General features: G+C 37.5%; 1 protein-coding gene across 4 annotated transcripts; it reads right to left on the bottom strand.

Moving 5' to 3' along the window:
- On the bottom strand, window positions 1-19,143 carry LOC127966736 (very low-density lipoprotein receptor). 4 transcript variants are annotated; one of them, XM_052567947.1, is made up of 20 exons: window positions 18,821-19,143; window positions 12,785-12,904; window positions 10,922-11,044; window positions 9,845-9,967; window positions 8,555-8,926; window positions 8,249-8,371; window positions 7,835-7,957; window positions 5,945-6,064; window positions 5,685-5,810; window positions 5,247-5,418; window positions 4,840-5,058; window positions 4,577-4,695; window positions 3,686-3,825; window positions 3,421-3,562; window positions 3,123-3,272; window positions 2,824-2,886; window positions 2,333-2,374; window positions 1,964-2,044; window positions 1,156-1,325; window positions 1-866 (listed from the first exon to the last, which is right to left on the bottom strand). In XM_052567947.1, the coding sequence occupies exons 1-20, from the start codon at window positions 18,885-18,887 to the stop codon at window positions 831-833; spliced, it is 2,631 nt and encodes an 876-aa protein (XP_052423907.1). In that variant the 5' UTR covers window positions 18,888-19,143; the 3' UTR covers window positions 1-830. The 4 variants fall into 4 exon arrangements, with proteins under 4 accessions (XP_052423907.1, XP_052423908.1, XP_052423910.1 ...); XM_052567948.1 differs by lacking the exon at window positions 2,333-2,374; XM_052567950.1 differs by lacking the exons at window positions 2,333-2,374; window positions 2,824-2,886 and having other exon boundaries at window positions 1,964-2,041; window positions 18,821-19,142.
- Between the last annotated feature and the right edge of the window lie 4,654 nt (window positions 19,144-23,797).

The following is a 23,797-nucleotide window of genomic DNA, read 5'->3' as shown; positions in this document are numbered from 1 at the left end:
TAAACTTTTAAACTTCAATTTTATTTCACATTTGCAAATGTTTCCTTTTCACAATACAGAGCATCATGTCCCCCAGCACACTGCTATAAAAAGGTCACAGGAACAGCACACAAACATACAAAATAGTTTTAACAAACTTCATTTTTTAAATACATTATCCTTTACCCTGGTACAGTGCCCAACCATAGCAAAATTGTCTCAGTCAAATGTATACAATCTTATTTACAGAGGAACATTTGATCAAAGTGCTTGAGGAATCCTGATTATGTTTTCCAGAGAGGGATACATGTACACAATGTTTTACAAATGTTGTAACAGCACTTTTCCCTATAGAGTTTTTCAAACCCAGAAAGACACGCAAAGCTTTATAATAATGCATCTCTGGGAAACAATGTCCATTAGTAAAACAGAAAGAAAGAAACTTACTCTTTAAAGATATGGTCATCTAAAATATGCATTTTCATTTAAATATTTCAGGCATCCACATGCTCTAGTGGCCATCTAATCGGTCTTCTGGGTCTCCAACTATGCCGTCATTCTTAATTAAGGCTGTTGAATCATTTTGGGGCTGTTAATGGTGTACGTGAAGGTAAAAACCCAGACCCTCAGAATTGCTTGGTGCTTTTGGAGCGCACTCAGCATGAGCAGTGTGCACATACTTTCTCGTATCAGAAATGACATCCTCTTATTGGAGAGAAAAAAAACCGAACAAAAACAAACTTGGAAATGCACTTCAGAAGGCAGCTGGTTGTGAAACCCGCTGAAACGGCAGCAGTTGCCATTGGTGCCAAGTGGCTAGTAAATAAACCAGAGCATTGTGGGAGCTTGGGTTATGACAAGTCGTCTTCTGTGTTAACCATCGAAATCTGCAGAAAGACAAGAAGATTAGGGGAAAGAAGGTCCAGATGTACTACAGCCCGTTAGAAAAACTAAGCATTTAGCAAATTGAAATTGGGGTCTGGCATAACATACTTTCTAAAACCAAATAAACGCAGAACTAATTGCCACTCTTTGCTTTCAGCAATACAGAACAGCAGAGAGAATAGCTCAAAATAAATTCTTTCTTTGAAAAAAATAATGTAGACTAGGTGATAAATGATGGTTTAATTCATCTGAAACCACAGATAATGACTATGCTGAATATGCACTACTCACAGCAGGGTACGTGTGGCCTACAGAAGCGCCGTGTCTGCTGATATTGATATTGAGGTCTTCCTCTGTGGTCTTCAGATATACTGGATTATCGAAGTTCATGCTCTTCTTATTTTTGATCTGCCAGTTGCGCCACATTAAGTAACCACCCGCTGCAGCCATGGCCAATAACACTGAGGGCAAAGAACAATGAGCTGAATAACTCTAGAACAACTGGACTGTAGGGACAGTGAAAATGTTCCAGCAAATATGAAAAAAGTGACTCCAAAAATGTCCTGATAAATGCATTTTTCTTTCTTGTCTGACATGCCCGAACATCCCGCTTCTATATTTTTAATAGCTAAATGGCTGTTATCACATTACAGCCAAGAGACTTGTTAAGGGGGATACTTTCATTCTACGCAGCATTTGATTGGACAAAAACATGTGTAGTACACAATCTGCTAAACATTAGTCCGCTTTTAAGACTACACTGACATATAGATGAAAAAGCTTAAAAATTCGATTTCATTAGTTCTCTAAAGCCCATTTCACACTGCCATTCCGGCAAATACACGGGTAAAGTTTTCCGGCAATTGTTTCCGGGTCGCTAGATTTTGCACTTTCACACTGCCAGTGATTAACCTGGATATGTGCGTGCTTTCACACACAACCCGTAAAGATCCCGTAACGACACGTGACATCAGGGCGTGACGTGTAATGTACGAGTCGAAAACGTTAGGCACGTTATACTTTCACTGAAGCAAGCGAACGATCTCGGCGTCAGCACGGAAAGTGATTACTCGTATTACAGAGTAGAAAATGTACTTACACACAGGTAGAATAGCCCAGGCAGCAGCAGATCCTTTGGCTGATGAATTTACTTCATGTATAGAGGTGCTTATGTTTCCTTCTATTAAAAAAAGAAAGATGTTGAAATCTAATCTAAAAGACCAAAACAAACCTCAAGCGAGATACAATTTGAGAAATGGTGTAAATGAAGTTTGGATTTGAGGGTGTACACAGACAAGCAGCAGCAAAAGGATGAAATGGAACTTAAATAAATAGACACTTTCACAGCCACTATTTCCAGTCTTGTTATTTGTAATGGGAAGGGTTTTCTATTCTAAATGCAGTGTTAAGAGACTACAGTTATGGTTTTAATTTAGATTAAAAGTATATGGGAGGCAACTAGCCTTACCAGCCCAAACTGGTTCAGAGGAAACCTTCGGCATTGCAGATGCTTTAAAACAAAATTAGTTTAAGAGTATAAACACTGGAGGCTCCTTTTTCCATTTTCCACATTAACATGTTCCAATGTCATTTTCTTTAAAATGCATGCTACATATAATCCAACGACAGTAATATTGACCTAAAAGTTACCTTAAGTTTAAGTAGAAATTGAGCATCAGATCTTAGTTGCAACCATTAGAAATTCAAGAAATGTACAAGTGGTTATCCCGGCTAATATGAGCACATTATGGGATATTTAAGTTCCCAAAACTTCATGGTACTGATTTTATTAGCAGATCAGTAATCACACCCCTCAGCTTACCTCAATGCAAGCTTGAAGGAAATGTTAATGTGCCACTTCCACAGACTTCAACTGTGAAGCCATCTATTATGGCGGCAAGCAAATCAAAGGCATTGATCTCCATGCACATGCGGTTAATATCCTAATAACTGCTTTACCTTTAGGGTGACTGGGGTGAGGGGTCACCCTCCCTACATCTCGGGGGACGGCAGTAGGTGCCTCTGTCATAAGAGAGCAATACAAAGCCATAGCAATAAAATGGCTACTTCTTAGGTTTAAGGTCATTTGGTCAACTCGTTTTTAGCGCAGCAGTCAGAATACCAGCCAAAGATGTCCAAAAATGATGGATCACGAATGACAACGAAAATGATTGGTGCACACACATACACAAAATGAACAATGCAAATGAAAGCCTGATCAGCAATAACTAATTGTTTTGTAAGTGATAGTTACGTGCCTGGTCTGCAGTGCAAGCCATCTGAGCCGAGGGTTTGACCTTGAGGACAAACGCAGGTGAATTTAGGGGAATGTTTGTTAACTTGTGGAGCTGGCAGGCACATGAAGGAACAGCCTCCGTTCTCCAACTTCTCATTACACCAGTTGGTCCCTGGTTTGAGAAAACAACAGTTTCTGGTAAACCTTCAAGATCAAATCAGAGCTTTAAGATTTTAAGTTAAGTTTCTGTTCCTTCTACACAGGCTTTTGAGTCCCAGAATTATGTTGTTGCTACGGTTCAAAATAAATTCTGGACACACCAGACAGCTGAATTAGCTCATGGTACACAATGATGTCTTGGGGTTCATTGAGGTTGCTGGCCAGCAGAGTTACTTCAGATCCTGTGTACTTGTTTGCACCATAGATTGCCTCATTCTCACCGTCTGTCCAGAACACTCGATCCTGAAATGGGGTACAGAGAGAAACTTTTTTCAAACAGATCACCAAATGCTACCGTAAAGCATAATTTGACACTACTGTAGATCCACTGTTGATTGGCAGTTGTAACTGATCTAGTTGGTGTACCTCAAAAACAGTAAGGGCAAAAGGGTGGGCCAGGTAGTCTGGTGACTGCAGAACCTTCCGGCGGTTGTCTCCATTCAAGTCTACACTACAAAGCATGTGCAGCTTCGAATCCACCCAGTAGAGTCGGCCCTTGATCAGATCTACAAGACAAGAGAAATGGTGAGAAATGGTAATTCTTGATTCTGGCTGGTTGATAGTTGGTCACACAATGCCAAAGTCAACAGATCCCACCCCTTAATATTCCTGGAGGACTACAGTCCTTAAGAGTTTAGTGTTAACCCCAATTAAAAACACCCAAACCAGCTGAGCAAAGCCTCCAAAATTACCTAAATACTAATACTAAACCCTCTCCTTTAGAACATTCTTTCCATTTTTTCACCGGTCGTATCATCTACAAAGCAGAAGTTGTCCAAACGTCCAAACCAAAGTGCACATGCTTCCATAAACCCATAGATTATTAACTCCACCTCTGAAAGGCCTGCAGAGTTCAGTTTCAAAACAGCGTGTACTAGAAACAGGTGAGTTGAAGCAGGGTTGGAACTAAATACTCCAGGATTATGGATCTTCAGTAGCAGATTCTGACACATCCTAACCCAAAGTATGAGCAATAGCAATTGACTTCGCAAATACTACTAACTTGTGGAATAGCAGGAGGATACCCTTACTGCAGGGGTAGCCAACCCTGCCCTTGGAGGTTTACCATCCAGCAAAGTTTAACTTCAACCCTTTTCAAATACACTAGTATTCAAGATGATTAAATAACCGGTAGGTCCATTCAGTGAAACTGAAATGAGCAGAAAGGTAGTCCCTCCAGGAGCAGGGTTGGCTACTCCTGCCTTACTGGTTCATGTAAACTAAAGTTACTGAAACATCATGCTAAACATTACGCACCGAGAGTGATTCCATTGGGCCACTGAATGTCTGTCTCTACCAGGACCTGTCTGTCAATCCCATTCATACCAGACTTCTCAATTTTAGCTGGTTCGCCCCAGTCTGACCAATACAGGAACCTGTAATTGAAGGACAAGGATGCAATCATCTGAACTTTAGATTACCTCAAACCAAAGGACTGCTTTCAAAAAGTTTTAACTGAGCACATCTGACAATTAGGAAAGGTTTAGAAAGCAGTGAAAATGATTTGATAATCAAATTACCCTGATAGAGGATCTACAGCAATAGAGGCTGGTTCTTTCAGGCCGCTGTTAAAGAGTACCTTCCTCTTGGTCCCATTGAAGTTGGCCACTGCTATACTCTTACTGCCCAGGTCTGACCAATATATGTTTTTGTAAATCCAGTCCACTGCAATCCCAACAGGCATCTGAATGTTGTCAATCACTTTCATATGACTTGCCTCCTGCTTATCCAATACTGTGCTGTGGGGCGGAAAGGAAAGCACCAAATCACCAGGCAAATATGGGTCAAGTCATCCAAGTGGTTGGAAATAAATCAACATTACTAACATTTATGCACAAATTCCTAGTCCTACAGTAGTTCTCATACAATGTTGCTCTAGTTTAAAGTTGCTACCTTCAAGTTAACTCAATAGAGACCCAATGCTTACCTAAAAATCGCCTTCTGCCCCATGTCAGCCCAGAATATCGTCTGCTGAACGAAGTCCGCATCTACAGCTACTGTGTTCCGCAGCTGCTCCACAATCTGAGTATATTCACGCCGCTCCAGTCCTAGTTTACGGATGTCTCTTCGATTGGTAAAAATAAGACAGGGCTCTTTACCTAGAAATGCAGAAAGAGGGTACCATAAATGCCAGAGATCAAAGTTACTGGGACTCTTTGGTCTGTTGTGAACATGAGTGTACTGTAGCATCACTGATTCTGCATGTTTGAATTACTGAAAATAAACTGCACTGTTACCACAGGTGTGATAACATTTTCAATGGTTTTCTTACTTGTTTAGATGGGAAACCAATTCCAATTTGTAAAAAATAAGCCTAGCTAAAACAGGGCTGAAGTCCAAGTGAATTTCACCTTGAGTAGCCTACCTACAGCCTTGCATACTCCAGTCGTGGGGTCCATCTGGTAGCCATTGTGACATTCACATTTGTATCCGCCTTTGAGATTTATACATATTTGACTGCATATACCAGGGTTGAGGCACTCATTGACATCTGTGGGGAAACAATCATAGTCTTAGCTCCTGTTGAAGAACATTCAACAAAGAATCCATTATCAGGACCCAAGATAATCAATACTGAAGTCATTTTTCTGACTACATTTGAACAGCACATGTGGGCATTCATACCACCACAGGTCTTGCGATCGATGAGCTGGAGTCCTAGTGTGCAGTCACACTTGTAGCCAATCGTCAGGTCAAGGCAGAGGTGCGAACAGCCTCCATTATTGATTAGGCATTCGTTCATATCTAAAAACAAATGATGATAGCTGCGTTACACACTTGGAATCTCAATGTGGCATAGTCACAGGAGATGCATGGATAGTACATGCTCAGATTTACATGGATCAATAATTCAGAGAGGCTCCATATGATCAATGCCCCGCAGGGTGATACTCGATGTCCTTGGATCTTGCTTGAAAACATGGAGCATACTACTTCACATTGACTCCATGCTGGACAAATGTGCCACAATACTCATTGTGTTTTATGGCTTGGGTGACTGATTTTTTTGAGCCCATGACAACTTGATCTTAGCCTCGGACAAGTGTATTTCAAGCCTAGAGGCTAACAGAAACTGAAGCATTGTCAAAAATGGAGTTAGAAACCACATTTGTGCAGAGTGTAACCACCAGCTGGCCGTCAGACCGCTGATGCTGCACACCATGAAGGGACTAATTACCGTCAAGTAAACCTAGTAGTTTACAAGCCCAACTTTGGACCAATAAATGCAACCCTGACATATTGCAAGACAATATCACTAAAGGGTCTCATTGAATAAGACACAACAGCAGACGTTCTGGGTTGCATTTCTGTTAGGAACTTAGTTGGTTGGCAACTGGAAATTGCATTGCAACCAAGTTACTAACTTAGTTAGCAACTATGGTTTTGGGAAATGCACTCATGATCGATTCTGCTTCAGAAGTCTTTTCAAACTTGATTTACAAAAATAAGTGACTCAGACAGCAAGTCTGCAACCAAACATGATGCATAGAAATATCCTGATAACTAAATTTTAGACTTCCATTGTATGGGACATTCCTCAAAATATAATTTGTTTTCTTTTTCCACAGAGAAAAGTCATATTAGTTTGGAATGACAATGAAAATAAACTTCTAATTTCTTGGTGAACTATCAATTTAACCCCAGAGAATACAACACTTTTTTCCACTTGATTCACATTGTGGTCTATTACAAGGGTCTTTTAAAGAAGACTCAAGTGTGAAAACATCCTAAATGTGTCGAGAAACCATTCTCAAGAGCTAAAATGACCCTGCAACAGATGCGTTAACAGTGGGGAGGAATTCCTGTACAACATCTCACTTGTCCAATGGTCCGTTCACACCCCTAACATCTGGAACCGTTCAAGCAGCATTTAAGTCAAAACAGACCGCTTGAAACCATTTACTCAAACTTCCAGACTCAACAACCCTGTCTAACAGACTACTGTTACTGCGTGAACTAATTATACAGCAGGTTGATGCACTTATGATGCTTTAGTCAGCGTTTAAGTAAATCACAGCACTACACACAAATTAAACTCTTTCAAGAAAACAGTTCTTAGACCCAAGTCTCAAGACTATCTCATTGACCTACATTTACAGTGCTTGCTGAGGACATTTTACAGAATCGTGATTGTTTTGTATACTGAACTGTTTATTTGCATGGTGAACCATGACTGGTTTTTCCTTTCTGTATCCATTTAATCAGCTTTAAACAGCCTTTATATTACACGGACAACTAAAAATAACTGATGGTGTAATTTAGTTATGCAGTTATAAACCTAAGCTTTTTTTCTTTTTTCATTATTTTCTTAAGTCATTATTGTTAGACTTTATAATTAGCCAAATCTGACATTAGGGGAAGTTGGGAATTATATGTCAAATAACAGTGAAACTCTAAAAACAGTAATTATGTTATTCTTTTAGGTGACTGATGGACCTTTTTAGACTTTTATTTATTTATATAGAAGACATGTCAGAATGCGTAATGAAAAGAACAGAAAACACTTGTACTTACTGCACTCTTTGATGGGTTCATCACTCCAGTCAGCACAGTCACGGACCTTATTACACACTTTACTCATCTCAATACACTCTCCACTCCGACACTTGAACTGGTCAGGACCTTTACACTGAGTTACTGAGACAGGAGACAAGGAGAGTCATTTCAAAACCTATGATGTGTGCCAGTAAAAGAAAACATGTAAAATTGGTATATATTTGGTGCAGCGTTTGCTTCACGTTTTAAATTCTAAAATATTATTAAAATGCATTACATTATATACCACTGTTTACTTTCCCATTTAGCCTACATCATAATCTTGCATGTTACTGACCTCTTAATAGTACTATTAAAATCTTTCTTGGATTTTAAGGATATTTGTTACTTTTCCCAGGCAGTGTAATTGTTTTTCCAGTTTAACAGACTCACGGTTTTTGCAGTTGACTTCATCCGTGCCGTCAGCACAATCTCTGAATCCGTTGCACTGTCGGGTGCCATGGACACAGCTGCCGTCATCACACTTGAACTGGTCGGGTCTGCAGGTACGGGCAGCTGGAAATGACATGGACAAACAGAGACCACTTAGATAGCAAAAAACCAGAGACCAAAACACGCAGAAAACACAGGTGCCGTTCCATGACACAATATAATCCAGACATGTATTAAAAAAAAACAAAAAAAAGGTTCATTTATGGCTATATGACAAAAAACATTTTAATAAATAAAAACACTTACAGCAGTTTTTCTCGTCGCTGCCGTCCTTGCAGTCTGGATCCCCGTCACAGCGCCACTTCCTGTGTATGCATTCCCCAGAGCCACACTGCATCTCGTTGGGCGAACACTTAGCCGGCGGTGTGGGGTTGCGTCCGCAACGCTCTGGCGACTCGTCTGATTGGTCCTGGCAGTCCACATCGTCATCGCACAGCCAGCTCCGAGGAATGCAGGTATTATTCCCGCACGGGACTTCACTCGGGCCGCAGGAGGCAGGAGCACAGTCCTGTTCGTCGCTGCCGTCCCCGCAGTCGTCCTCACCATTACAGAGGAAATTACGAGAAACACAGCGGCCACTGGCACAGGTGAACTCCAGAGGAGAGCATGTAATGTTCCCTAAATAAGACGACACAGGAAAACATCTTAAGTGACCTTCAACAAACGCTTCAGGATTTCAGAATAATAATGTGGACAAACTATTGCTTTTAGGAGGCCTCAATTAACCTTGACAACTGTCTACTTGTCTTATTATCTGAATCAGTGTTATTAACAAACTTAAATCAACTTGAAATTAAGATGAAATGAATTCGATGAAAAAGGTAACTTGAAAATCAGAAATGTTGCCTTTGCAACTAACTCATAAGTTTAAGTAAACCGAAATAAGGCTGAATAAAAACATGTAAAACTAAAATGATTAAAATGTCAACTTCAAGTAAAATAATTACAAATATTAATCAATATTTAAATATTGCACACAAAAAAATTACTATTTTAATTTTATGTATACTTTATGTACATTTCATTTCTTTGATAAAACACTTCCCAAAAGTGGTATTAGAACAAATAATATGCATTAGAATAAATAATGGTATTACAATGCATTAACAAAGAAACTTTATTCATATTTTTGCAGATTCATTGTAAGCATTATACATGAATAAATTAATTACTATCCATTTACATATTTAGTTGACATACTTTGGGAAGAATTACAAGGAATGTTGAAAATGACTAAAATCCCTCGCTTTTGAGATGTTTCTGTGTGTCTCAGCATATTTGAGCATAGTTTAAGCAACATTAGAGTGAATATAAGTATATTATTCTTTTGTTCAGAACAAAAACATGTATCTTATCGAATTCACCTATTCAAGCCCAATTCAAACGGAGTTAGATTTAAAAAAAATAATAAATGAAGATTTTCACTTTGGATCTCAGGGTCTCATTTCCAATTAAATGCAAAGAACTGGGAGATGAGACGAGTGAAATGGGAACTCAGATTGATTAGAAGAGACGGTGTTGTGTCTAGTGACTCACCACAATTAACCTCGTCCTCTCCGTTGTCGCAGTCTTTCTCACCGTCACACTTCCAGAAGACTGGAATGCACTGCGTGGAGCCGATGCCACAGCTGAACTCGTTCACTCGGCAGGTCCTCGTGTCTGAAACAAAAAACAGTCAGGACAACACGGCTTCATTCACCATAATCATCAAGATTTCACAACTCTACAAACAAATTCATTTGGATCTTGAATTTTCACATGCCATATATGGTGAAATAATCCAGGCTCAGTATAAACAAACATTGTTTTACGGCATGAAACATGGGTGTAAACCTTCACATAGAAACAACCTTTGACTGCTGTGAACAATTAGCTTGAAACATTCACCTCTTTGGCTACACTCCAAAGACGCTGGCGGCTCAAACACAATGGGAAACGTAACCTCAAAGGAGAAACGCTGCTATAGGTCTGTTGCGTAATCCATGAAACCTTTGATATTTTACACTTCAAGTTCAAACGGAACATATCCTCAACATAAACGACCAAATCCAAAGCGGATCCGGTGTCTAGATGGAAATATTGAGCTAAGAGCAAAAGATCACTTGTGCGTTTATAGCCACCCGTGTGCAAATGCTCACCAACACACACACATTGTTGGGCCCTTTCCATTTTCTGCTGACTAACTTTCCAACAGCTGCTCAAACAAGACTTGATATAGAGAGCTGACATGCATAGCTGCACGTACACCGATACTTCTGTATAGAATGTACAGCCACTGTACTTTAATAAACCAACAGGCCCGGTTTATTATAACTGCATCAAACCATTAATCGCTAATCTTAAATTTTCAGCAAAAAAACGAGGACATGCAAAAGATGAAGACATCCGTGTGCTTTTGTGATGTCATGAAGAACTAACACTCAAGGGTGGATCTAAATATAACCCTCATTTGAGCTAAAAGACTCTCGCTCAAGTTAAAAACAAACGGGAAATTGTATGGGCAAGCCTCGAAGGTGACTTGGGATTTACGAACCGCGCAGAGTTCATGCAGCGAACACAAAACCATGGTACCGCTGAATAAATATGCTGTGTTAAAGATGAAATCGGACTCACGGCACATTTCAATGCTCTCATCTGAGCCGTCCTCACAGTCTGGTTCCCCGTCGCACTGCCATCTCTTGGGAATGCACTGGCCACTGCGGCAGACGTAGTCCACCTCCGCACAGGTCTTCCTCACTGAAACAGACATGTTAGAAAACCTGTGCTTCACTAGATATTAGCTAGGCTTAAGAGGAATGAAACACAAACAATGCATAAGAACGTCTGCTCAAGAGTACTTGAAATGCTTGCTAATGAGCATTTTTACTTATTTCAGCACAGGATATTGATTTAAAAGAAAACACTTCAATCCTAGAGAGGCGCTTTAAGACGGGGGCTCTCTGAATCCTACAGATTCCTCCCGTCTCAGACACATTCACAGTCTCTTCATGTCCACTCACAGCACAAGTGCATACTCTGAGCAGGAGGCCTCCTGTGGACTGAATGGCAATAAGAGAAAGAGACCGAGCAGTGCAAACGGACAGGCCGACATTCTCAACACCAGCCACTGCTGGACCTGCACTGGAGGCAAAGCACGCTCTTTGTTTTGGGCTTAATGTAAATGCATGTTCCAATAGTATTTGATCTTTACATATCTTCCAAGTTAAAGGTTTGTAGTTCAATATTTAACCATACAGTCAACAAGAAACATATGCATAAAACCTTTCAATTTGCTGCTCAAGAAAAACTTATTACCAGTACACGTGTTCCTTCAGATCATTTTTACTGCTTAATATTTTTATGGAAACTGTGATACATTAGCTTTCAAAAGCTTAGAGAGAGAGAGAGAGAGAGAAACAGAGATAGGAAATGTCTGCATTTTGCTGCATAAGCAGATAAAAACCAGTTTAACACTGAATCATTCATCATTAATAATTAAGCACCAAAAATAATTGCTTAAAAAAAATAAGCAGCATATTAGAATGATTTCTGAAGGATCATGTGATACTGAAGTTTGGAATAATGATGCTGAAAATTCAGCTTAACATAATAGGAATAAATTACATTTTAACATATTAACATAGAAAATGGTTATATTAAATTAGAATATTTCCTAATATTTCACTTTTTATTGTATGTTAAATGAGCATAAGAGTTAACATATTAAACTGTTAATATTTTACTGGGTTATACATGTTGACACTGCACTAAAAACGCAAATGAAATCATATCTAATTATATAAAAACAAATATATTTACTGCGTTTTCAAGTCAAATAAGGTGCAAACTGTAATTCCCATTCTCTTTCGTCACTTGAAACTGTACAGTGAATGAGAGACAAAAACAAGAATAGATTCACAGTCACCTCAAGAGAAGCAAAAGAAGCATTGCTGTTGGAAAAATAATGATCAACATACTAAATTAGTTCATATTTCAAAACATTTTCGTGTTCTGTCATTTATTTTAATCTATAATTATAAGGAGGTTCTGGCTTCTCAGAGGAAACGCCCCTTAGTAAAAGGTGAAGAGGCCTAAATGGGAACACCATGATCCAAAAAAAGATTTCAGCTCATTTTATCTGTGCCGGCCCCCATCTGTAACGTCTCTCGCATCAGTGACCCAGTTAGCACACAGATGAGCGTTATAGATCACATAGGTGGGGAAATCTTTACATAGAAAACCACTTGGTGTCCACGGTCCAGTCATACTATGAAGGAGTGGCAAGCAAGCAACTGTCCCTCATCAATATTTTAATTTAAGTCCAAGCTGCAAGCCAATCTGTTTCTGCCTCCATTACGACAGATTAGCCAAGAGTTGCATCAGCTCTGGAGATCAGGACTAGTTTAAGGTGTGGCTGTTCTGACGAGCATCGAGACGCCCACACGTCAGAACGGTGACGGATGTTGTGCCGCTGAGCTCTCATACACACTGACTCACCGCAGGACGTCTCGTCGCTCCCGTCCGAGCAGTCCAGGTCACCGTCGCACTGCCACACAGACGGGATGCACCGGCCGTTCCCACACTGGAACTGAGACTGCTCACATTCTGGCTGGGAACCTGTGAGGCAGGAAGAGCCAGTGGCTTGTTAAAGTACAAATCTTCCCCAATACTGAGTTTGTACAGAAAATGTTGTCCCAGACAGATGGTGATATTGGTTACATTTTCTGGGAGTTTGTCAAGTTTTTGTTGGTGTTTTGTAAACTGAGTGATCTACTAGGTGAATAAAACACTTACAGTGCTATCATAGACTACTGTTGCCACTCTTAATCCTGCATGAGGAAAAAAATATACAATTTTGAACCGTTTCAGAGGTGTGTAGAGCTCCATTTTATATTAATGTGGAGAGAGTTCTACAATCTCCATTCTGAAGCCAATGACTTGAGCCGGAAATGTCATGAAACTGACTGAAGCAAATAAAATAAAAATTCATACAAACCTACCATTCACTTTTTGTGCTGCTCTGTTATTGATAAATGAAAATGAGTTATAAAAAAAGTCTCTCTCTCTCTTTCTCTATACATATACATATATATATATACACATATATATATATATATATATATATATATATATATATAAATAATGTATGTGTATATATATATATATATATATATATATATAAATAATGTATGTGTATATATATATATATATATATATATATATATATATAAATAATGTATGTGTATATATATATATATATATAAATAATGTGTGTGTGTATATATATATATATATATATATATATATATATATATATATATATATATATATATATATATATATATATATATATATATATATATATATATATATATATATATATATATATATATATACACACATCATATATATATTATGTATAGCGAGAGAGAGATTTTTTTTTATTAAATAAAATGTGAAATTTATCCAACCAACTTCCATCATTTAGCCTCTTACCAATAAAACTTACCTAAAAAGCTTTCAACCATTTTTATACATAACTGTACATATATAACTAATTCTGTGTATTGTGTACACTAGTATTCTCTACTCTTTTTCCATTCGATATACTTCATTTCTTAATTATAAATAAAAACAATCACCTTCTAACACTAGCGCTCTATTATTTTTACTTTATTATAAAAATTGACCCTCTGACACCAACGTTCTCTATTCTCTCTCTATTCTACCGTTTTTTTTTATTATAAAAAAAATGACTAACACTAGTTTACTCTATTCTATTTACTTTTGTTTGTTATAAACATGACTAACACTAGTGTTCTCTGTTCTATTTCTATTCTATTTACTTTTTATTCATTATAAAAAAAAATGACGCTCTAACACCAGGGTTCTCTATTATTTTCTATTTTACTGGTTTTATTTCTATGTATTATAAAAATGACTAACACTAGTGTTTTCTATTCTATTTAATTTTATTTTTATTCATTATAAAATGAGCCTCTAACACAATCACTATTCTTTTTTTTAATCTATCTACTTTTATAAAAAAAATGATTAAAACTAGTGTACTCTATTCTATTTCTATTCTGTTTACTTTTCATTCATTATAAAAAGAACTAATACCAGTGTACTCTATTTCTATTCACTTTTTATTCATTATAAAAATGACCCTCTAACACCTGACCCTCCTTTTTTTTTCTACTTGTTTTTTTTTTTTTAATAAAAATGATTATCTCTAGCTTTCTCTATTCTATGTATATTCTATGTACTTTATGACCCTCTAACACTAGCATTCTCTATTCTATTTCTTTTCCATTTACTTTTTTTATTCATCATAAGACTTGACCCTCTAACTGGCGTTTCTCTATTCTATTTCTATTATCTACAGTACTTGTTTTATTTTTATTTATCAGGGGAAAAATTTACTGTTCTAACACTAGTTTTCTATTATTTTTCTATAATCTACTTGTTTTCTTTTTATTTCATAAAAAAAAAATACTAACACTAGTGTTCTTTATTCTATTTACTTTTCCTTTTATTGATTAAAAAAAATGACCCTCTAACACTAGTGTTCTCTTTTCTTTTTCGGTTATCTACAGTACTAGTTTTCTTTTTATTTATCAGGAACAAATTTTCTGCTCTAACACTAGCATTTTCTATTCTTCAATCCGGTCTATTCTTCTTACATATTGTTGCTCTTTTGTTGGTTTTGATTGCTTCTGTTTTCCTCATTTGTAAGTTGCTTTGGATAAAAGCATCTGCTAAATGACTAAATGTAAATAACAGACAAAGTAGTAGCAGTAGTATATATTTTAAAAAGTACAAACTTTTAAAGCCATGTCAGCATCTTCACAGCAAAAATGGTTCCCAAAATTCAAGAGTAACATGGTCTGAAAAACAGGCTGAAGATGGTCTGAAAACCAAGATTTTTGCAACTCTGTTCAGTGCTGCTTAGTGGTGCGTAATAATAAATAAGTCTCTGTAAGAAATAAGTTAACATGCCAACAAAAACCTTGACAAACAAAACATTTCGAAACGTCTCGGTTAAGATGACCTAACCGCTCATGCTTGTAAAATAATCTGACTAGAGAGTATCGACTAGTGATCCAAGCAGTTGTAGTTATATTGCCCTCCGTGGAGGATCTGACTACATGCCGTCAAAATGGTACAGTATGAACGGTATGGGTGCATTAACTACAAATTGGGTCTGGATCTGAAATGAGTCCTTTCAAATTTACACCAGCTTTCATACTGCCATTACTGGTCAAAACACAACAAAAAACAAAACTACAACCTAACATGAACTGCATTTCTTCTGAACGAGGGCCAGTCCTTTAAAACAATGTGGTCACTTCATTCATGGGCACCCGCTTTCCCATTATCACAAGTCACATTAGCCAAAGACAGCCGCTCATGTCATAACTGCCAGTCCAAGATCAGTGCCCAGCCGGGACAGGAACTTTATCAATGCGAATTAAACCTGTACCACTATCAACCTACTCAAAATCACAAAACAGAATGGCAGATGCATCTGAACTAGCTATGAGCTTTCAAATGTGCATCTTAGGGTTTCAGATCATGCACATAAAAGACAGCTGTTCTTGACCGTGACCGTGTTTGAGAATCTGGTCACAGCTGCATAACTTCAACAAATGTTTCAAAGGGTTGAATGCCACATTATCATATGACCTCATCATTTTGCATAAGAATTTCAACAAGCAAAGTGTACATAATTATGCATTTTTATATATTTATTGTTAATATTATATTTAACCAAAATGCATGCAGTACATTTTCTGAGGGCTTTTTTTCTGGACTAAACGAATATAAAAAGCATTTTTACCAGCTTATAGCTCTATAACTGGCATTTTTGACAGCAGTCTGTCGTTTGTACCAAAGGAACCAAAGCATCTGCCAAAAAAAAGAAATCCCTACTAATTCAGCTGATGAGTGCATTGCGCAAACCATTTGGCATTTAAAAGTATTTTTTTATGTTTACAAAATGCTGCACCAACAACCTATAAACACTGCTTAAAGGAAACATCAGCTCTGAGATTGGCTTTTAAGATGCAACATCTCATTCTACCAGGAGAGACTGAGCTTTGCAGCTTGCCAAAGGCCCAGAAGTCTTCTTTTCATATGCGTGCAAGTAAAACATTTACCACAAGACTTCCAGAGCTCTGATTCATCAGAATATCTCATCTTTGCTTCATCACAGGCAGATGCTGAGAACGCAGAAGGGGCCTTAATCAAAAGCACCTTAAGACTCCAAAACCCCTCCTCACATCAGCACTACATACTCCCTTGAGAAACCAACCATATGAGGAAAATAAGAGGGATTGTGTCAAGATAAACCCATTTATCTTCCCCAATCACCTGAGCGCTACTAATTACTTCTAAACTGTGATTTAGCAAAGTTTTTAATGCATATACAGTACCTGCCGTCACAAGGTCAGTCCCACTGGAGAAACCTGAGGTACTCTGCTCAAGGGCACAATGGAGGAAGGTCATGGATTAGCTCTGCTGGGGCTTAAACCAACAACCTTTCAGTTACCAACCCACATCTTTAACCACTAAGCCACCCCAATCCTGTTGTACTTGCTGTTAAAACCTAGATTTAAATTACCAAAACTTAAATTAGTCACCTGGATAGATATGTAACATGCTTAAGCCCAAACTAAAAAAAAAAAACATAAAAAGCATGATTCATTAAAAACACAACACCATCAGTGTAAGCCGATTTCTAAACTAGGAATAGTGACGTGACATTCAGCCAAGTATGGTGACCCATACTCAGAATTCGTGCTCTGCATTTAACCCGCAGTGGGCAGCCATTTATGCTGCGGCACCCAGGGAGCAGTTTGAGGTTCGTTGCCTTGCTCAAGGGCACTTCAGTCATGGTATTGCCGGTCCGAGACTCAAACCCACAACCCTAGGGTTAGGAGTCAAACTCTCTAACCACTAGGCCACCACGACATCTTCCATTCACTGCGGTGTGTGTGCACTTTGGATGGGTTAAATGCCGAGCACAAATTCTGAGTATGGGTCACCATACTTGGCTGAATGTCACTTCACTTTCAGAATCGTACAAGACAAATCTTTTTACGGAATCAGAAAACAGTGTAGTGTGATTTCTCATTAGAAACAGATGTATTTACAAGGTACCAATTTCACATACATTTGTATGGTGATTACCAATAAAAAAATATGATTTTTTTATTTTTTGAAAGAAATAAAGCATGACGGTTCACCCCTGTATATAAAGTGGGGAGTAGGTAGATAATACAAAAACATAGGCTACAAATAAGATTCATACAAATAGGACCATTTGCCAAAAAATAATAAAAAATAATAAAAAATAATATGATTTGATTCCGAATGAATAAATCTTATGAAATGATTATTATTTTTGTCAATTAAAAACAATTTGGAAGTAGTTACTGCTTTTTCTTTAAGAACTATAAGATACTTGACTCCAAATGAACTCGAAAGAACAGAAGTGAGAAATGGGTGATAGTTGCACATATGACAATAAGTACAATATGAGTTGTTGTAATCAGGGGAATATTTGAATGAATGTGTTTAATAGATTAATACAGCTAGAAACTATAGCCTAATGAATAGCATTTACATCTGTCCAGTTGAAATCTGAAATGACCTCAAAGAATCGTTCAGATGAATCGTTTTCTTTACGATTACGGTGGCTAATGTTTACATGGGGTACTAATTAACGCACACACACAAACCCCTCCGACAGAACGCGTCGCATGTGAACGCCCCCTTACATTACGCTGTCTAGCTGCTTTTGAACGCAAGAACGCGTCCTCTCAACGCACTGCTTAAACGTTAGACTGTGTATTTCACGTATATAATATCAGATATAACATAACACTTAATAAGTAGAACACACCCTGAAGCTAATAAACGGGCCACGCGGACCGCCGCTAGATCACCGGCTGACGTACGCGTTTCACACGCGCTCCAACCGGAGCCACCGAATTACCGCAACCAAACACCCCTCGACTCTTCACCGAGCGAAGCGGCACGGAGCGAGATTCCAAACAAGCAATTGAAATTAAAACCAGAAAGGCTCTGGCTTATATGCATACATATGTGATGAAACATAAGCAGGCGTTGCGTTCGCGCAGATATGACCAGCAACGCTTTCGAAACGCACAGGATTACATCCGAAACAAAAAGGAGAAATCATGCAGTATCACTTAAACTGAAGCGTTCATAAATAATGCCACCAATAATGTTAAACGTAGGGTGGATTCTAGAAGCCATTCGCAAGGGCCTATACATTTATACGAGTCAAACGCATTTCCCTCTGAAAGATTAATACAAAAAAATATATATCTGCAGATTTACGCAGGAATGAGATCAAGCAGGTCAGTTTATTACAAGGAATTTAAACTCCTCTGAGAACTAGATCGCAACAGTGTAACACAGAGGTTCTGAGAACGCGGCATTGTTCCAAATGATCTTCTTCCCATGGCAACCATTGTTACCATCCTCGTTCTGAACACTCACCGCGCGCGAATCCACACAGCTGAAGACAGACAGACAGAATGACGAGCCCCAGAGTAGACGTGACCATCTCGCGCTAGAGCTGGACGCCGTGCTGTGTGTGTGTCTGTGGCCTCGTCCCTGATAGTGTAGCACAGTCGATACGTGTCCGTGGGACAAACAGAAAGCAGCGTGATCCACGGGCTTTTATCTCCTGAAGACAGTTCCCGGGTCAGTATCTGCACGCACGCGAGGCGCTCGTGGAGCCGCAGTCCATGTCCTAATTTACTTATTCGCGCCACTGCCGAACACAGCCGTGTTCTTTCTCCTTCAGCATGTCATTTACACAGTTAACCCTTTCTGTACCACACCTTGCACTGAACCTGCTCTACACGCGTTGTGCAGTCTCTGCCTGTTTGAGGAAAATGAGGAATAAATACATCTGTAAATCTAAAATAGTCATCTTCCTCAGTTTGTGTAAGTTTCAGTTAAAGTTCATATAGAAGGATAATCCTATACCTTCAGTAGCCTGCCATACTGAACTGTTTAAGAAGATCACTCACTTATTGAAGATAATGTAAGTTCTTAATTTGGTTAAGAGCAACAAAGCACAAAACAGAAAAGTAATTTCACTTGCTTTTGAATTATGACATGGACTACTAAAACATTACAGATTTAATTCATTCATTAATTCACTTACTTTTTTCTTGTATATGTATTTTTGCTGTCGTTATATATATATATATAGTACCCATGCAGGCTTAATGGAAATCTATTAAAACAGCATAAATCTTCCAATATTTAGGTAAATATTTATTTAATGCATTTTTTTTTAATAATCTTTCTGCATGATATTCCTGTTGCTTTGACACATTTTGACGGATCAGCTGAATTTTTGGATCAGTCCACTGGGTTGATTCTGAATTCCTTAAAGTAATAATAATTCTGCTTCATTTGACTCTGGTGGATATGGTCACTTTGATCAGAATAAAGACACGAGGGACGTTGTATCTGAGATCTGAGAAGAAGAGTAGTGATCAAAGATCAAGGTGGTTTTTCTTTCTGAAAATAGGATTACATGAATTGGAGAGCTTCTGTTCCCAGATCAGAACTTACACTGGAACCTTTCATGCATATCGATTCTTATTCAGAGCAGATCAATGTTCCCCGCAGAAGCCAGACAGATCCGTGTGCTAGCACTATATTTACCCTGTTCATTAATCATCAATCCTGACATCTTAGAGTCTTCTCTTCTCATTTGTTCTGGCTACATCTTCACCTCCTCACATCTGATTAACACTTTTAAAAACATGTGAACTGGTGCACAAACCAGTCTGAAGTCACTGGGATATATTTGTAGCAATAGCCAAAAAAAAAAACCTTCTATGGGTGAAAATGATACATTTTTATTTTATGCCAAAAATAAGTATTAAGTATTAAGTAAAGATCATGTTGAAGGAAATATCCTACTGTAAATATATCTAAACTTAATTTTTGATTAGTAATATGCATGGGTAAGAACTTCATTTGGACAACTTTAAAAGTGATTTTCTCAATATCTTGTTATTTTGATAAGTCAACTTGTCTTAAAAAAAATTATAATTCTTTTTTTCCGTAATTTTGTAAAATATTATTAAAGTTAAATTAACTTTAATTTGTGTAAATATGTTTTAAAATGTAATTTATTTATGTTATCAAAGCTGAAATGTCAGCATCATAAATCCAGTCCTCAGTGTCACACGATCTTCAGAAATCAGTCATTCTAATACACTAAGTCAAATAATGAGAAAGAAACAAATTACCTATCACAGCTATGCTGATGATACCCAGATTTACCTAGCCTTATCTCCAAATGACTACAGCCCCATTGACTCCCTCTGCCAATGCCTCTGCTTAGTGCTGCGTTCGACACCATAGATCATGACATACTCATAGATCGATTACAAAACTATACAGGTATTCAAGGGCAGGCTCTAAGATGGTTTAGATCCTACCTGTCCGATCGCTACCATTTTGTTTACTTAAATGGGGAGTCATCTCATTTATCATCAGTAAAATATGGAGTGCCACAAGGATCCGTCCTAGGTCCCCTTCTATTTTCAATATACATGTTGCCCCTTGGTAATATTATTAGAAAATACGGAATTAGCTTCCACTGTTATGCTGATGATACTCAGCTATATATATCAACGAGACCAGATGAAACTTCCCAATTATCTAAGCTAACAGATTGTGTTAAAAATGTAAAAGATTGGATGACAAAGAATTTTCTCCAATTAAATTCGGATAAGACGGAGATATTAATTATTGGACCAAAAAACACTACACAGAATCTTGTAGATTACAATCTGCAACTAGACGGATGTACTGTAACTTCCTCTACAGTCAGAAATCTGGGTGTTATATTAGACAGCAATTTGTCTTTTGAAAATCATATTTCCAATGTTACAAAAATTGCATTCTTCCATCTTAGAAACATTGCCAAGCTACGAAACATGTTATCTGTTTCTGATGCAGAAAAGCTAGTTCATGCATTCATGACCTCTAGACTGGACTATTGTAATGCACTTCTAGGTGGTTGTCCTGCTTCTTCAATAAACAAGCTACAGGTCGTCCAAAATGCAGCAGCGAGAGTCCTTACGAGGTCAAGAAAATATGATCATATTACCCCAATTTTACAGTCTCTGCACTGGCTACCTATTAAGTTCCGCATCAGTTACAAATTATCATTACTTACCTATAAGGCCCTAAATGGTTTAGCTCCAGCGTACCTAACTAGCCTTCTACCACGTTACAACCCATCACGCACCCTAAGGTCACAAAACGCTGGACTTTTGGTAGTTCCTAGGATAGCAAAGTCCACTAAAGGAGGTAGAGCCTTCTCACATTTGGCTCCCAAACTCTGGAATAGCCTTCCTGATAATGTTCGGGGTTCAGACACACTCTCTCTGTTTAAATCTAGATTAAAAACACATCTCTTTCGCCAAGCATTCGAATAATGTATCTTTTTAATTGTGAGTGTAGTTGCATCTGATCAAAGGTGCATTTTTATTCATTAGCTTGGGTTAAACTAATTTTACTTTGTTGGATCAGCAGCTATGCTAATGATGTCTGTATTTTGTTTCTATGTTTTGCCACGGGATTCACATCCCGTGGTAACTAGGATTTACACAAGCTCCAGTCTGGATCCAGAACACCTGAGAAGAGATGATGCTGACCCTCAGAGGACCTCAGATGATGCTAACCCTGAATGAACAAACAGAACTAACAATTATTCCTAAATGTGTGACTTAATCATATAATAACTTAATTAATAATATTGATAGTTCATCGTCTAGCTGACTACGTCTTGTATTATTATTATTTTTTAGTTTTTCTAAAATCCTGTCAAATGTGCACAAACTACTAGCTACTACTAAATATTGTAGAAACATAATTTTCTGTAAAGTTGCTTTGTAACGATTTGTTTTGTAAAAAGCGCTATACAAATAAACTTGAATTGAATTGAATTGAATGCATTGATGAAATTAACAGCTGGATGTGCCAGAACTTTCTTCAGTTAAACAAGGAAAAAAACTGAAGTCATTGCATTTGGAAACAAAGATGAAGTGTTCAAGGTGAATGCATACCTTGACTCTAGGGGTCTAAAACCCAAAAATCAAGTCAGGAATCTTGGTGTGATTCTGGAGACAGACCTTAGTTTCAGTAGTTATGTCAAAGCAGTAACTAAATCAGCATACTATCATTTAAAAAACATTGCAAGAATTAGATGTTTTGTTTCCAGCCAAGACTTGGAGAAACTTGTTCATGCCTTTATCACCAGCAGGGTGGACTTTTGTAATGGGCTCCTCACTGGCCTTCCCAAAAAGACCATTAGACAGCTGTAGCTCATCCAGAACACTGCTGCCAGGATTCTGACTAGAACCAGAAAATCTGAGCATGTCACAACAGTCCTCAGGTCCTTACACTGGCTTCCAGTTACATTAGGATTGATTTTAAAGTACTTTTACTCGTATATAAGTCACTTAAGGACTTAAAGGAAATATATTTCATATATGCTCACTGAATATAAACCTATCAGACCACTCAGATCACTAGGATCAAGTCAGGTTTTAAATACAGACTCAAAACTCATCTGTTTAGCTGTGCATTTATTGATTGAGTGAGCACTGTGCGATTTTCGAACTGATTCACTATATTTTATTAACTGCACTGTATTTTATGCAACCCAAAATTATTGTACTGCATTAAATCTATTTTAAATCCATTTTTTAAAATCATTCTCAAAGTTTTATTTTTGTGATTTTTGTTTAATGATTACTTTACTTTCTTTTATATAAAGCACTTTGAATTACCATTGTGTAGATATATAATATATGATATAATGTGCTATACAAATAAACTTGCCTTGCCTTGTTGATATGCTGCTGAAATAAATATTTATTAGTATTATCAATGCTGAAAAGAGTTGTGCTGCTTAATGTTTTTGTGGAAACTATAGTACTTTTTTACGGACAGAGAGTTCAAGAGAACAGCATTTATTGAAAAAAAAAGAAATAATTTTAGAAATATTATAAACATTAGAAATAATAGAAATAATTATAAAATGTTATTTTATTATTATTTTTATGTTTAATTGATCTTACCCTAAACTTTTGAAAAGTAGTGTGTCTGTCAGACTTTGTTCCATGTTCTTCCCCCATGTGCTCCAGTTTAATGTTTATGCCCTTATTTGGTTTTTCCTGCTCCTATTCCCATTTAGATCTTTTGTGTGTCCCATTTTCTCCTGTTTATTTAAAGTGTGTTCTGCCCCTCGTTTCCAGTTCGCTGTTAAATGTAATTTTGTGTTCTGTGGTTTCCGTGTTCCTGTGTTCCCCCGCTTTGAGTTCATTAAACACTCTGAAATGTACTTTATTTCTCGCCTCGTGTGAATCATGACAGTGTCTTAATTGGTTGCTACAATTTTTTTTTTTTTACATTGATAAAAGGAAGAAATATTTT

Source organism: Carassius gibelio, chromosome B10 (genome assembly GCF_023724105.1).
Source record: "Carassius gibelio isolate Cgi1373 ecotype wild population from Czech Republic chromosome B10, carGib1.2-hapl.c, whole genome shotgun sequence".
In the NCBI taxonomy this organism is placed as follows: domain Eukaryota; kingdom Metazoa; phylum Chordata; class Actinopteri; order Cypriniformes; family Cyprinidae; genus Carassius; species Carassius gibelio.
Note: the sequence above shows the minus strand (reverse complement) of the source record. Positions and strands in the feature narration are given on the sequence as shown.